Consider the following 16,900-nt stretch of genomic DNA (forward strand, 5'->3'; position numbering starts at 1 on the left):
TCAGTACCAAATGTGCAATCATGGCCAAAAGTTTTGAGAATGACACAAATATAAATTTTCACAAAGTCCGCTGCCTCAGTTTGTATGATGGCAATTTGCATATACTCCAGAATGTTATGAAGAGTGATCAGATGAATTGCAATTAATTGCAAAGTCCTTCTTTACCATGCAAATGAATTAAATCCCCCCAAAACATTTCCACTGCATTTCAACCCTGCCACAAAAGGACCAGCTGACCTCATGTCAGTGATTCTCTCATTAACACAGGTGTGAGTGTTGACGAGGACAATGCTGGAGATCACTCTGTCATGCTGATTGACTGGAAGCTTCAAAAGGAGGGTGGTGCTTGGAATCATTGTTCTTCCTCTGTCAACCATGGCCACGTGCAAGGAAACACGTGCCGTCATCATTGCTTTGCACAAAAAGGGCTTCACAGGCAAGGATATTGCTGCCAGTAAGATTGCACCTGAATCAACCATTTATCAGATCATCAAGAACTTCAAGGAGAGCGGTTCAACTGTTGTGAAGAAGGCTTCAGTGCGCCCAAGAAAGTCCAGCAAGTGCCAGGACCGTCTCCTAAAGTTGATTCAGCTGCGGGATCGAGGCACCACCAGTATAGAGCTTGCTCAGGAATGGCAGCAGACAGGTGTGAGTGCATCTGCACGCAAGACTTTTGGAGGATGGCCTGGTGTCAAGAAGGGCAGCAAATAATTCACTTCTCTCCAGGAAAAACATCAGGGACAGACTGATATTCTGCAAAAGGTACAGGGATTGGACTGCTGAGGACTGGGGTAAAGTCATTTTCTCTGATGAATCCCCTTTCTGATTGTTTGGGTCATCCAGATAAAAAGCTTGTCCGGAGAAGACAAGGTGAGCGCGCTACCTGTGTCATGCCAACAGTAAAGCATCCTGAGACCATTCATGTGTGGGGTTGCTTCTCAGCCAAGGGAGTGGGCTCACTCACAAATATGCCTAAGAACACAGCCATGAATAAAGAATGGTTCCAACACATCCTACGGGAGCAACTTCTCCCAACCATCCAGGAACAATTTGGTGACGAACAATGCCTTTTCGAGCATGATGGAGCACCTTTTCATAAGGCAAAAGTGATAACTAAGTTGCTCGGGGAACAGAACATCAATATTTTGGGTCCATGGCCAGGAAACTCCCCAGACCTTAATCCCATTGAGAACTTGTGGTCAATCCTCAAGAAGCGGGTGGACAAACAAAACCCCACAAATTCTGACAAACTCCAAGCATTGATTATGCAAGAAGGGGCTGCCGTCAGTCAGGATGTGGCCCAGAAGTTAATTGACAGCATGCCAGGGCGGATTGCACAGGTCTTGAAAAAGAAGGGTCAACACTACAGTTATTGACTCTTTGCATCAACTTCATGTAATTGTCAATAAAAACCTTTGACACTAATGAAATGCTTGTAATTATACGTCAGTATTCCATAGTAACATCTGACAAAAATATCTAAAGACACTGAAGCAGCAAACTTTGTGGAAATTAATATTTGTGTCATTCTCAAAACCTTTGGCCACGACTGTACAATGTGCAGGGATACTGGAGCATTAGAGGTAGATATGAACATGTCAGCAGGGATTAGGAGAAAGCGACTGGTAGCAGGCTGAATAATAATCATAATAATAATACTAAACAGTATGGCAGCAGCATAAGTGGTGGATGTGTGTGTGTGTGTGTGCAAGGTGGTGAGTGTCTGTACTGTGTGAATACTGCCTTCAGAAAGAATTCACACCCTTTGCATTGTTCCAAATGTTGTTGTGGTACTAGGTGGGGTTTAAATGGATTTAATTGTCTTTTTTTGTCAATGAAGTGGAAGAAAAATTCTAACATTTGTAAAAACCATTCGAAAACTTAAATACTAATATATCTTGATGACATAAGTATTCAGCCCCCTGAATTGATAAATGTTCGAATCACCTTTGGCAGCAATTACAGTAATTTAGTCTTTTTGAGTAAGTCTCTAAGACAAATTTACACGTGGGCGGTTTTATTTGGCACCCCAAATTTATCTGCTCAATAATTTTGGACATAAAAGACTGTAAAAACAACAGGAAATCAGCTCCAAGTGATTTCAATTCAAGAAATCTGTTCCCGGGTATCCCCTCTCACGTATAATATAGAGAGAGAAACAGCCGAAGTGGGAAGTTTACATACACTTAGGTTGGAGTCAATAAAGCTCGTTTTTCAACCACTTCACACATTTCTTGTTGACAAACTATAGTTTTGGCAAGTCGGCTGGGACATCCTCTTTGTGCATGACACAAGTCATTTTTCCAACAATTGTTTACAGACAGATTATTTCACTTATAATTCACTGTATCACAATTCTAGTGGGTCAGAAGTTTCCTTACACTAAATTGACTGTGCCTATAAACAGCTTGGAAAATTCCAGAAAATGATGTCATGGCTTTAGAAGCTTCTGATAGGCTAATTGACATAATTTGAGTCAATTGGAGGTGTACTGGTGGATGCATTTCAAGGTCTACCTTCAAACTCAGTGCCTCTTTGCTTGACATCATGGAAAAATCAAAAGAAATCAGCCAAGATCTCAGGAAAAAATTGTAGACCTCCACAAGTCTGGTTCATCCTTGGGAGCAATTTCCAAACGCCTGAAGGTACCATGTTCATCTGTACAAACAATAGTACGCAAGTATAAACACCATGGGACCACGCAGCCGTCATACCACTCAGGAAGGAGACACGTTCGTCTCCTAGAGATGAACATACTTTGGTGCGAAAAGTGCAAATCAATCCCAGAACAACAGCAAAGGACCCTGTGAAAATGCTGGAGGAAACAGGTACAAAAGTATCTATATCCACAGTAAAATGAGTCCTATATCGACATAACCTGAAAGGCCGCTCAGCAAGAAAGAAGCCACTGTTCCAAAACAGCCATAAATAAGCCAGTCTACGGTTTGCAACTATACATGGGGACAAAGACCATACTTTCTGGATGAATGTCCTCTGGTCTGATGAAACAAAAATGGAACTGTTTGGCCACAATCACCATCGTTATGTTTGGAGGAAAAAGGGGGAGGCTTGCAAGCCGAAGAACACCATCCCAACAGCATCATGTTGTGGGGGTGCTTCGTTGCAGGAGGGACTGGTGCACTTCACAAAATAGATAGCATCATGAGGTAGGAAAATTATTTGGATATATTGAAGCAGCATATCAAGACATCAGTCAGGAAGTTAAAGCTTGGTCGCAAATGGGTCTTCCAAATGAACAATGACCCCAAGCATACTTCCAAAGTTGTGGCAAAATTATTGTGGGAAGCTTGTGGAATGCTACCTGAAACATTTGACCCAAGTTAAACAATTTAAAGGCAATGCTACCAAATACTAATTGAGTGTATGTAAACTTCTGACCCACTGGGAATGTGATGAAAGAAATAAAAGCTGAATAAATCATTCTCTCTATTATTCTGACATTTCACATTCTTAAAATAACGTGGTGATCCTAACTGACCTAAGACAGGGAATTGTTATGAGGATGAAATGTCAGGAATTGTGAAAAATTGAGTTTAAATGTATTTTGAAATGTCAGGAATTGTGAAAAATTGAGTTTAAATGTATTTGGCTAAGGTGTATGTAAACTTCCAAATTCAACTGTACATGTAATCATACACAAATGTAAGCAAGGTTTTAAATGATTATCTTTAAGGCAAATATTATATCTATTCTGGCTTCTTGCGGTTAATTTGCCATTTTCAAATACTTTTTTTCGTTTAAAAAATTGTTTAAATATAATTCTCCCCAATTTTAATCTTGTCTCATCGCTGCTACTCCCCAACGGGCTCAGCAGGCAAAGGTCAAGTCATGCGTCCTCCGAAACATGACCCGCCCGCTTAACCCGGAAGCCAGCCACCAATGTGTTGGAGGAAACACCGTTCACCTGACGACCGTGGTCAGCCTGCAGGCGCCCGGCCGCCACAAGGAGTCACTAGGGCACGATGAGCCAAGTAAAGCCCCCTCGGCCAAAAAACTCACCTAACCCACACGACGCTAGGCCAACTGTGCGCCGCCCTATGGGACTCCCGATCACGGCCGGTTGTGATACAGCCCAGGATCGAGCCCGGGTCTGTAGAAACGCCTCTAGCATTGCGATGCAGGGCCTTAGATCGCTGCTCCACTCGGGACGCCCCATTTTCAAGTCTTGCTATAGATTGTCAAGCCGATTTAAGTCAAAACTGCAACGAGGCCACTCAGAATCATTCAATGTTGTCTTGGTAAGCAACTCCAATGAATATTGTGTTTTAGGTTATTATCCTGCTGAAAGATGAATTTGTCTCCCAGTGTCTGTTGGAAAGCAGACTGAACCAGGTTTGCCTGTGCTTAGCTCTTTTCTGTTTCTTTTTATCCTAAAAAAAACTCCTTCAAGACTTTTGGAAAAGCATACCAGGTGAAGCTGGTTGAGAGAATGCCAAGAGTGTGCAAGCTGTCATCAAGGCAAAGGGTTGCTTCTTTGTTTAACACTTTTTTTGTTGTTGCTTTTTTTGGTTACTACATGATTCCATGTGTGTTATTTGATGTCTCCACTATTGTTCTACAATGTAGAAAATAGCCAAAATAAAGAAAAACCCTTGAATGAGTAGGTGTGTCCAAACTTTTGACTGGTACTGTGCATTGTAAACAGGGCTGAAAAGGGACTGGTGGCAGGAATATATAAATACTTGTGGTAATATACTAATGGTAATATATACAGGTAAAAGGAAGTAATAGTGACCAGTAGTAGGATAAATAGATAGATATTAATGGTAATAGAAGAGTAGCGGTGGTAATAAATCAAATCAATAATCATTTTAGCAGCAGCTTAGGTGTGAGTGAGAGCAGTAGTAGTTAGCTATTTATTAACAGTCTTGTGGCCAGGGGATAGAAACTGTTTAGGAGTCTGTTTATCTGAGCCTTGATTCACCGGTACCGCCTGCTGGATGGGAGCATGGAGAACAGTTCATGTATCGGGTGGCTGAAGTCTTTGACATTTGTTTGGGCCTTTTTTCAGAAATGCTAGCATGTACGTCCTGGATGGCTGGGAACTCACCCCCAGTGGGCCGCCCGCACCACCGTCTGTAGGGCCTTCAGGTTGAGAGTGGTGCAGTTGCCATACCATACTGTGATACAACCAGTCATGCTCTCGGTGGTGCAGTTGTAAAAGTTCATAAGGATCTTTAGGGGCCATGCTAAATCGTTTCAGCCATTTTCGTGTCACGGTTCAATTGTGTCTGTGTTGACATGCTCTAGTCCAGTGGTTCCCAAACTTTTTATATTCCCGTACCCATTCAAACATTCAACCTCCAGCTGTGTACCCCCTTTAGCAGCAGGGTCAGCGCACTCTCAAATGCTGTGTTTTGCCATCATTGTAAGCTTGCCACACACACACTATACAATACATTTATTAAACACAAGAATGAGTGTGGGTTTTTGTCACAACCTGGCTCGTGGGAAGTGACAAAGAGCTCTTATAGGACCAGGAAACAAATGATAATATAATAATAATCAATCATTTTGCTCTTTATTGAACCATCTTACATTTTAAACCTTATTTGTGAATCGAAAATTGTGAATAACCCACCACAGGTTGATGAGAAGGATGTGCTTGAAAGGATGCACATAACTCTGTAATGTTGGGTTGTATTGGAGAGAGTCTCCATCTTAAATCATTTTCCACACGCAGTGTGTGCCTGTATTTAGTCGTTTTCATGCTAGTGAGGGCTGAGAATCCACTCTCACATAGGTACGTGGTTGCAAAGGGCATCAGTTTCTTAACAGAGCGATTTTCCAAGGCAGGATACTCTGAGCACAGCCCAATCCAGAAATCTGGCAGTGACTTCTGATTCAATAACATTTTCACAGAACCGATTGTTGCAATTTCAATGAGGCTCTCTTGTTCAGATATTGGTAAGTGGACTGGAGGCAGGGCATGAAAGGGATAACGAATCCAGTTCTTTGTGTCATCTATTTCTGGAAAGTACCTACGTAATTGCACACCCAACTCACTCGGGTGCTTCGCTATATCACATTTGACATTGTCTGTAAGCTTGAGTTCATTTGCACACAAAAAAATCATACAATGATGGAAAGACCTGTGTGTTGTTCTTGTTAATGCAGACAGAGAAGAGCTCCAACTTCTTAATCATAGCCTCAATTTTGTCCTGAACATTGAATATAGTTGTGGAGAGTCCCTGTAATCCTAGATTCAGATCATTCAGGTGAGAAAAAACATCACCCAGATAGGCCAGTCGTGTGAGAAACTCATCATCATGCAAGCGGTCAGACAAGTGAAAATTATGGTCAGTAAAGAAAACTTTAAGCTCGTCTCTCAAATCAAAAAAACGTGTCTATACTTTGCCCCTTGATAATCCGCGCACTTCTGTATGTTGTAAAAGCGTTACATGGTCGCTGCCCATATCATTGCATAGTGCAGAAAATACACAAGAGTTCAGGGGCCTTGCTCTAACAAAGTTAACCATTTTCACTGTAGTGTCCAAAACGTCTTTCAAGCTGTCAGTCATTACCTTGGCAGCAAGAGCCTCTCTGTGGATGATGCAGTGTACCTAAGTGGCGTCGGGAGCAACTGCTTGCACGCGTGTTACCACTCCACTATGTCTCCCTGTCATGGCTTTTGCGCCATCAGTACAGATACCAACATGAGCAGCAGCTAATTTTGGCTACATATGGCCTGTTAGTGGAGTTCCCGCGAGAGAGTAACGGTTAATGTGATTGGATGTTAATTATTTGACTAGGCTACCTGTATTTGACAATTTGTTGTTATTTCGCTGAACACTAGATGGTTGAATTTTATTTTTGGCCGTGTAACGAGGCTACTCATGCGAGAAAAAAACCTCACCCAAATGTATAGATTTGTTGGAAAATATAAACGGATTGTTCGATTCTTTAAAAAAAAAAAGTAAAATGTAAATCACATTTTTATTTGGCGTACCCCCGGCGGCATTGCGCGTACCCCTGGGAGAATACCTGCTATAGTCTATACAGTCCCATCACCTCGCTAACAGTTGCATAGACAGTTCTGTGGAAATAGAGACCCGGGTCAGAAACAGTCTGTAAAGCGCAAATTGGGTATCAGATTTATGTCAAAAGCCAGTGCGGTAATCTCCAGATAAATGCAATTTCTTCAGACTGTTGTGATAGTGTGCACTAAACTGGAGTATGGCATCAACTGGATTAAAAATAAAGTATTTGAATTGAAAAGTACACCAAACAAGGTTTATACTAATCAGGATTCAACTATATTTTAAGATTCTTTCTCATACTGTAGATACATTTTCAGATAATCAGTTTCTAATCATCATCCACCCCCCCACCCCACACTTTTCCCTGCAGGCTCCAAGGCCACCCCTAGACCCAGTGGCATCGGGAGCGCGACAACAGGTCAACCGGGGATGGAGGGGGATAGTCTCCTCTCTAAAGTCCTACCAGGAAACCCTGCAGAGGCAGCAGGAAAACTAGGAGAAGGTGATATGCTGGATCTCAGACTCGTTTTTACTCTCTCTCTCTCTGTGAAACTTTCATGTTATTCCACCAACGTCACCTTTACGGTGCATTCTCCTTGCTACAATATGCCTAATCTCCCTCCCTCCCTCCCTCCCTCCCTCCCTCCCAACAGCTATCTCCGGTTTCGGCAAGAAATTCACCTCGTTGTGGTGAGGTGTTGAGATGATGGTAAGTGTTCGCCTGCATTACCAAGTAAAAAGACTATTGATTCTGACTGTGTGTGGGTGGTTCCGTTTTTCCCCCGGACCACTTTGTGCACATTGTTTGTAGGCACTGTGTGCAGGTTTGAGTGTCTCTCCTGTGTCCCGAACAAGGCTTTTAGAACAGGATGACAGCTCACCCCAGTAAGTGACAAGTGGGAGTCTCACGGATCGTGTGATTTCAGGTGTCTGTAAATGTTATGGAGGACGTTGTGAGGCTTCGTACCAGAAAAACCTAGGAAGACCCCTGCTTTGTTTTACTATGAGAGAGAGAGAGAGGGAGGGAGGGAAAGATATAGCCACCGATAGAGGAAATCTGAGCGCACTGGTGAGTACAAAATCTCTATTCCCTGCCTAAAGCTCCCTCATTTTCAGAATATTACATAAAAAAACTACTTTGTAAAGTATTTATTTTCCAATGAGACCCGATGGCTTTATTGTAGTGTAATATGGAAAAACATAAATGACACTGAACTTGTTAGTAAGTTGTACATACAGTATTGTGTATATTTCAAGTTGCAGAATTTTAAAATGTAATTGGAAAAGATTAGCGAACCTAACATGATCATGACCAATCAGCTCAAGATTGATTGTTTTTTCCCACCCTCATTCAGCCAATGAGGACAGGAATCAATGGATGCTGCGTGTCCCAGGCCTGAGCCCACGATTGCAGAGAAACAATGCTGCTTTCTCTGGCAGGCCAGACAGTAAGTAGTGCACACAGACTCATCGAGCACAACTAAGATTAGAAAAAGTAGGATGGTGGGCACCTCTTAGGGATACACTAATGACACAAGAATTATCACAAAACAATCATCATTATTTACTAATATAGTTAATTATGCAGTGATGGTGTGGGAAAGATTTAGTTCACAGCCAAGGTAGATTCTAGATTCTTTCATCTCTTAATATGTTGCAGTCAAGTCACTCCTGCTATTGTGTACATATAGGAGGTCTACACTGTTTACTGCAAAACAGCACTGCACCTTGCGCTAACCTTTTCATGAACCCTGACCCTTGACCCATGGGCTCTCTGTCAGCCTCTGCATGAGTGCACTGTAACAGCCATATTACTGTAACATCCATACACTGGCATTGACACCGTGATTCTCTAGGGCCAACCGCAGGTCACGTTTCAATGGGCAACCAGGGCTATAGAAGAGTCTGCCGAATGGCCTTCGGTGTCCAAATGTATGTGACACAACCTTCATGAAGAGTTTTGATCTTACCTCCGGGGGTTAATATAAGTCACATCGAAAGACTCAATGAGATAGCATGTAATCCCAGGGCAAATTCTACCTACACCTGTCTGTGGCATTGTGTCATTCGGCAGTGTTAGCACTACTTTGTCATCTTCTACCTCTTCTACCAGTTTATAGAGAGAATGGAACATCCCATATTTGATTACAGTAGTTTGTAACTGAACAGCAGAGTATCTTGTGGTTCAACTGCAGTCCCTTTATATCACAAAGCATCGGGAGACAAATAGTTAAAGAAAAACACCACTCAAAAACGATTGTTTGGTATTTTCTTCATTAGTCCACTGTTGATACATCCCGAAAATGTTTTGCATGTCAGCAATCAAGCGCAGCACAAGATATTGGACTCTCAAGAAGCAAAATGTCACTTTCATGAAGCAAATGGTCACAAAAATGTTTAGTGGATTTTTCCTTTAAACAAAACACTCTACCCTCAAGCACGTATAGTTAGGGTATTGTTACTTTCTGGCTAGCCCGCTGTTTTTAATAATGCATCGGTGAATTAGATGAAGGGGGTTATCCGGTTATGAACAACACTCATCATATTCACAGAGAACAGAGCACGCTCTCTGACTATGGAACGGCTCTTTGGCCGGTAACAGTATCCGTGGATGGATATAAGATTGAGTGACGTGGTAATGTGTGCCAGAAGATTGTGTATCCATCCACCTCCGCCCCGGGACCCTTTATTCTCCACTCCCCCACCCCACAGCATACACTGTATACTTCTCAACTCCTCACTGTTCATCCGCTACAAGTACAGAGGGCTCTGGTTTACCTTCGTTTGCTAAAGTAACCATTCTTTACCTTCCGTTCTCTCTCTACCAACTCTTCTCTCTACCTCCTCCTCATCTCTCTACCTCCTCCTCATCTCTCTACCTCCTCCGCATCTCTCTACCTCCTCCGCATCTCTCTACCTCCTCCTCATCTCTCTACCTCCTCCTCTTCTCTCTACCTCCTCCTCATCTCTCTACCTCCTCCTCATCTCTCTACCTCCTCCTCTTCTCTCTACCTCCTCCTCATCTCTCTACCACCTCCTCTTCTCTCTACCACCTCCTCTTCTCTCTACCTCCTCCTCATCTCTCTACCTCCTCCTCTTCTCTCTACCTCCTCCTCATCTCTCTACCTCCTCCTCATCTCACTACCTCCTCCTCATCTCTCTACCTCCTCCTCATCTCTCTACCTCCTCCTCTTCTCTCTACCTCCTCCTCATCTCTCTGCCTCTTCCTCTTCTCTCTACCTCCTCCTCTTCTCTCTACCTCCTCCTCTTCTCTCTACCTCCTCCTCTTCTCTCTACCTCCTCCTCATCTCTCTACCTCCTCCTCTCTACCTCCTCCTCTTCTCTCTACCTCCTCCTCATCTCTCTACCTCCTCCTCATTTCTCTACCTCCTCCTCTTCTCTCTACCTCCTCCTCTTCTCTCTACCTCCTCCTCATCTCTCTGCCTCCTCCTCATCTCTCTACCTCCTCCTCTTCCCCCATGGTGCGTAATAGATTTCATATCGCGCAGCAGTAATGTATGATGGCTTTGCTACGTTGAAAATGACAAGCCAGCATTGTCATATGACCTCTCCAGAGTAATTAACTAGGCCCAAGAATAAAGCTGTGGAACCAAGGCAAGCAGCGTTGGAGGAGCAAACGGAACAACCACAACGTTTGTTTATATTATAGCATCATTGCCTTTGTGACAGAAGAGAGCATCCCTGATTGTTTTTGAATTGTGTTGTGAAATTGTGACATCGGAGCCCTGCTCTCCCAGTGTGCCCGTTGAGGTCACGGCCTTCTAGGGTCACTGGGATGTAAATGTAATGAATACGGCTAGCAGGTAACTGTTCCACACAATACGTTTCGATGTGATATCTAAACGTACTGTAACGTGACACCTGAACAGATCCCTCATGCTTAACATAGCATAATTGAAGATAGCATTACCGTGTGGATCACCTGGCATCTACTGAGACTCGCAGGAAGGCAGGAATATCACGCACATCAAATTGTGCAGGAACACACAGACATTTTAGGAATTGACCACTACGCTCACAGAGGCTTCCTTCTACCACAGTGGGGCAGCAGTACACAGAATATGAGAGAGAAAGGGAGAGAGAGAGACCATGTTACAGTACATTACATCATAGCAACCCAATGAACCCAATATAAAAAACCCTAGTGTTGCGAACTGGAACTTTGGTTTTAAATGGCTGTCCCCATGGGGTCCTGTTAGACAAGCTCAAGGAGAACGCCTTAACAGGCTTTACCGTAGCTTCCCCTAGTGTATCTGATTAACATGCCTTCATTAGCACAACACCCAGTCACATCTCCTTAAACACATACTCCCACTGGCTTATGATGTACATCATGCTACATGAAACACAACTACAGCACCCATAATGCTCTGTAATCATATACGGCTGTCATCTCAGTGGAGACGTTCCCGGAAGCGAACACAGCGTCTCCTTAAATAATACATCTAAGCGTGGTTGATTTCCTTCTGGAGAAGATGATTTTGAAGCCCGTGTGTGACTGATGCATTATCCGTCGACGACATACAGTATGTCCGTCGGGTTCAGCTGTCAGAAATGGCAGTGTGCTGTCTGAGACGGAGACTCATGCTGTATCTGTAGTGCAAGGTGTTGCAGCCAACCGCGCCGTGATGACTAACCACCTCATGTGACCACAGCCCCAGTCTGTCTCTCTCAGCATTAGCGTTCTCGTGTACAGATATTGGTGCCGCTGATGGAATGAATGGAGCCTCATGCACAGTGGACCATCTTGTGTTTGGAGCTGTCTGTGAAATGGGCTGCTGTGTTTAATGTCCGATTCAGTGAGAGAGAGCCTACATGTAGCCTGCCATGCCCTTATAGTCACAATATTCAATGGATGGTTGTTACTGTTAATATTTTGTTAAATGTGTTTTACTGAGGATAAACTGAGTGTAATGTAATAGAGAGGTAGTATAATTACATAACCTGCACAGACCTCAGCACACTGTACAGTTCAGTTCTGTTTTTCTTCTGCTCTTCTGCCATCTAGTGTTGAATCATGTGATTTCACTCTGTTCTAATCGTATGCTCAACTCTGCAGATAATGAGAGGGTTCATTTAGAACGCTTATTTCCACAGAATGATTTAATTAAGTTGTTCATTGGAGATCCATTTAATGTATTTACTGTTTCATTCAGGTAAGATACTCATAGGATACCAGTCACCTGACTTTGTGTTCACGTTCTCCAGATCGTTTTGAGGCCACCAGGCTGCAATGCCCACAGCCAAAGAACCAGGCCCCTGACACCCTGGGACCCCCAGAACACCCTAGGGCTGTGGTCTGCACTGAGGTCACAAGCCCCGAGGACCATTCCAGAGAGCGGCTAGCTGGATAGAGAGCCTGTTCCCCCTGGTCTCTGCCTCTGTCCGGGTTTTCAGCACCAACTCGCAAACAGCCATTATCCTTTGGGGAATGGGCTCTGTACTAAGGAATACTCCATCCAGCTGCTCTGTAAGAGGATGGGAGGGAGCCACAATACTGTGACACCCCAGCACACTGATGATGCTGTCCTCTAGTCCAGTGGTTCCCAACCTTTTTTCGGGTAACTGAATTTTGATCTGCCCGGTGTACCCCTGAAGTACCCCCTCATGTGCATTTTACCAGTCGGCCTACTATCTCATGAGTCTTCTCAAGTACCCCCCTGATGATAGGCCAAATACTCCCAGGAGTCCTAGTACCCCTGGTTGGGAACCACTGCTCTAGTCTGTGGGCTGTTGTGCCTGCTGCCTGCTGGGGGCGGAATACATCCCAGGGGGCGTGGCCATGGTGGCAGGTTAGGATCCTTGATTCCGTACGCCTGTGCTCAGACACACTCTCCTTTCATCTCCGAAATAAAGAAAAGAAAACTGAAGCGCTTCGTAGGTTTTTCTGGTACTAAATACTTCCTGTTTCATTTGGATGCTGATAACAATTTAGGGAAGAAGAAGAAGAAGAAGAAGAAAAAAAAACATAATAAGGATGACTAGCATGACGACTCCACGGTTTGTTCTGGTTTTATCTTTACATTCCAGAATGAAAGAAGGCACCGTTTTTTTTTATGCTGACTCATTCTTTTTTTTTTAATGTGTCTAAGAAGTGTATAGTGGATTTAGGATTTTGAATGCATGGAACTTTATATCCAAGACCTTACACTGTTCACCATTTCAATCACAGAGGCCATAAGACACTGGTTAATAATAAAACTCATTTAAAAAAAACTCCAAAAGAAGACAAGGTGGACATAACACTGAATCTGGCTACAGAATGGGAGAATCATCATTCGGGAGGTTTTGGTTGCACCATGAGAGCCGAATGTGGCTATTTTTTTTTTTGTTGTTTTTTTGCCATTGCCGAGCCATTAATTAGAAAATAAAAAACATCCCCGGAACGTTTGGGTTCATAGTGTTTCTGAACCTTCCCACAACGTTTGGGTTCGTAGTGTTTCTGAACCTTCCCACAACATTTGGATCTCTGGTGTTTTTTTAATTTTAGTTTTTATTTTTACAACAGTTTTTTGTTCTCGCTCTGTATTTGCCTGATTTTCTGTTACATGATAGCGGATTCGCCTTAATCATGCCATTGTTTTTATTTAGAGTAAAGTGACTTAAATATCTTATTTTTGTACTCCATGGTGTGTCCATAAAGCTTATTTTCATTGCAGACTTTTTTTTATGCGATAATGATGTCAGCTGGAACAATAGCTGTGAGATTCATTTAATATTTTTGTATGTTGTTTCACTTTTAGGTTTGAAATGATTTATATGATTTATTTTTCATAGATTGATGTGTTTATGGTTGCCATAATAATTGATTACGTTATTTATTGATTCATGATTATTAATAATGAAAATGCAATAGTATGTGGAAGGAAGTCAGTAAAGAGCACAGTCTTGTGTCATTTAAAAAAATCAGTGGTCAGGAATGTGTTGCCTCTGTCTGTATATCTGAGTTGTGCAATTTTCTGCTATCACATCTTAACAGGGCCACACCTGGGTCAGATTCACTAGGTACCAAACCGAAGAAACAATGGGCTGAAACAGGGAGGGACTACCTGAAATTGTCCAATAAGAAACCCTCATTTTAATTTTCCGTTGTAAAACGTTTTGCAACAATGTGCTCTAATGAATATGACCCTGGAAATCCATTCTTGTACTTTGTTACTGCCCAGACAAGGCACATAATATCTGCCCATTTTGATATGTGAGCACTGCAAGACAGCAGAGAGGCACTGAATACAAACCAGTGCAAATCACCATTGAATCTGACTTGAAGGACTTTAGCATTCTTTTGTTGACTGTCATCATCGTCAATGGGTTTTCATGTTCTCTGGCTAACTACAAATGTTTTAATATCCAAAAGAACACAAAAGGGAAAAGAGATAATACTTACTGACAAGTAGTACATATATATGTGTTTCAAATATACTGAGGTTGACACACTGGAGAAACCTAGTCTGCGCACTCTCACATATGGCGATATGAGTTATGTGCACGTTCAAGGTGTTTGGAGATACAAAGATACAGTTGGTTCAGTCACCGATAGTTATTTGCCTTTTGTTTTTGCGACCAGACTGCAAACCCCAAGATGTTGACAGTTGTCACAGAAACCTCTCAGGTCAGTGTTCTTCCTGCTGTTCTTTGCAGTGCAGTGTAGTTGGACTGGTCAGGTGGGACTGGTCAGGTGGGACTGGTCAGGTGGGACTGGTCAGGTGGGACTGGTCAGGTGGGACTGGTCAGGTGGGACTGGTCAGGTGGGACTGGTCAGGTGGGACTGGTCAGGCACTCCGATGCTACAGAGGCCTACTGATGGGATCCCAAACCTGATGTATATTGTCTCTCTCTCTCTCTCTCTCTGTGTGTGGACGCTGGGATAAAGCATGCTCCGGCAAAATCTCAGTAACAGTCACTTCTGTATAGTTACGTTCCTGATGTCTGTGTGTATGTGTGAGTATGCGTGTGTTTCTCATCATCCTATTACAAAACAAAACCAATATTTGACAAATAAAACATAAGTGTGTGGTCGACAGCAACTGTTCCATTTCAAACGTTCTATGCAAGTAATCATATTTAGGGGAAATACTAGGGAAGAAAAAAAACAACTGAATACCACTATCGTTGTCATGCCTGAGAAAAATACTGCTTTATTGTAGCGTTCCTGCTACAAAAACTAAATTGACTTGTTTGTATATAGCTACAATACTTTTAAGTCAGGAATTTGATTCAATGTTTTTTTTTGTTGTTGGCATGTTTAAGTCTCCTCACTGAAAATTGGGACCTGTTGCCAAAGGATGAACTATATAGGCACCCTAAAAACGGCACGCTATTTCTATTTGTGCACTAAAGGCTATAGTGAATCGGATGCCATTTTTTTTTAAATGTAGGATACTGTCATAAAAGTCTGCCATCTTATTGCTTCAAGCATGGGTTGCTGGGTACAGTGAATGGTCTTCTATGTACAGTACAGCCGTGGATCCCAATATCTGGCTGCCAGTTTGTGCACTTCTTATTTCATAAAGTGAATAAAGCTGCTGAAGAATTAAGCCAATTCTATGAAGAGATTAAATATATCAATTATATATACAGTACCAGGCAAATGTTTGGACACCAACTCATTTTTGAATCTACACTGTTTATCTACACTGTAACTATGAAATAACACATATGGAATCGTGTAGTAACCAAAAGTGTTAAACAAATCTAAATATATTTGAGATTTTTCAGAGTTGCCACCCTTTGCCTTAATAACAGCTTTGCTCACTCTTGGCATTCTCTCAACCAGCATCATGTAGTAGTCACCTGGAATGCATTTCAATTGATAACAGGTGTGCCTTGTTAATTTGTGTAATTTCTTTCCTTAATGCATTTGAGTCAATCAATTGTGTTGTGACAAGGTAGGGGTGGTATACAGAATATTTAATTTTACCAAATAGTGCTAAGTCCATATTATGGCAAGAACAGCTCAAATAAGCAAAGAGAAATGACAGTCCATCATTACTTTAAGACATGAAGGTCAGTCAATACGGAACATTTCATGAACTTTTAAAGTTTCTTCAAGTGCAGTCGCAAAAACCCATCATGCGCAATGATGAAACTGGTTTTCACGAGAACAGCCACAGGAAAGGAAGACCCAGTTATCTCTGCTGCAGAGGATAAGTTAATTAGAGTTACCAGAAATTGCAGCCCAAATAAATGCTTCAGACACATCTCAACAACTGTTCAGAGGAGACTGCATGAATCTGGCCTTTATGGTCGAATTGCTGCATAGAAACCACTACTTAAGGACACCAATAAGAAGATACTTGCTTGGGCTAAGTAACACGAGCAATGGACATTAGACCGGTGAAAATCTGTCCTTTGGCCTGATGAGTCCAAATTTGAGATTTTTTGCTTACTACATGATTCCATATGTGTTATTTCATAGTTTTGATGTCTTCACTATTATTCTACGATGTAAAACAAATAGTAAAAGAAAAAATTGTGGTTCTTGTACTGGTACTGTATATAAATATACAGTATATGTAAAACAAATACTATATATTAAATATATATGATAATATATAACACAAATATTTCTGTAATGACAGGTACTTTTCATGATCAAAGGGGTTGACCTTGTGTGTGTACACTGCCAATACCTATTAATATAATATGATACACGTGTAGTTTGAACGTTGATGGGAGGCTGCTGGCACTACAAAGCTTGTTTCCTTTTGGTGTGACCCACAGAAAACCATTGTAGGCTATATCCACTCACCATTCATCTGGCTTGAAGGACCTTGGGAGGCTATAGTGTGAACATCCCTTAACCAACAACTCACTCGGTACACTAACTGCTATTTCAAGTATGGGCGAATGAGTTCAATGTAAAAAAAATATATATA

General features: G+C 42.2%; 1 protein-coding gene across 1 annotated transcript in view; it reads left to right on the forward strand.

Annotated features, from left to right (window-relative positions):
* The window catches only part of LOC112215857 (protein bassoon), an 18,109-nt gene extending 5,197 nt beyond the window's left edge, over positions 1-12,912 (forward strand). The window contains exons 4-8 of the mRNA XM_024375291.2: positions 7,372-7,503; positions 7,655-7,710; positions 7,928-8,070; positions 8,357-8,449; positions 12,231-12,912. Coding sequence (XP_024231059.2) covers positions 7,372-7,503; positions 7,655-7,695 — 173 coding nt within the window. The 3' untranslated portion in view covers positions 7,696-7,710; positions 7,928-8,070; positions 8,357-8,449; positions 12,231-12,912. The remainder of the gene's footprint in view (positions 1-7,371; positions 7,504-7,654; positions 7,711-7,927; positions 8,071-8,356; positions 8,450-12,230) is intronic.
* Positions 12,913-16,900: the final 3,988 nt, after the last annotated feature.

The sequence above is a fragment of the Oncorhynchus tshawytscha genome, linkage group LG16, assembly GCF_018296145.1.
Source record: "Oncorhynchus tshawytscha isolate Ot180627B linkage group LG16, Otsh_v2.0, whole genome shotgun sequence".
NCBI lineage: Eukaryota > Metazoa > Chordata > Actinopteri > Salmoniformes > Salmonidae > Oncorhynchus > Oncorhynchus tshawytscha.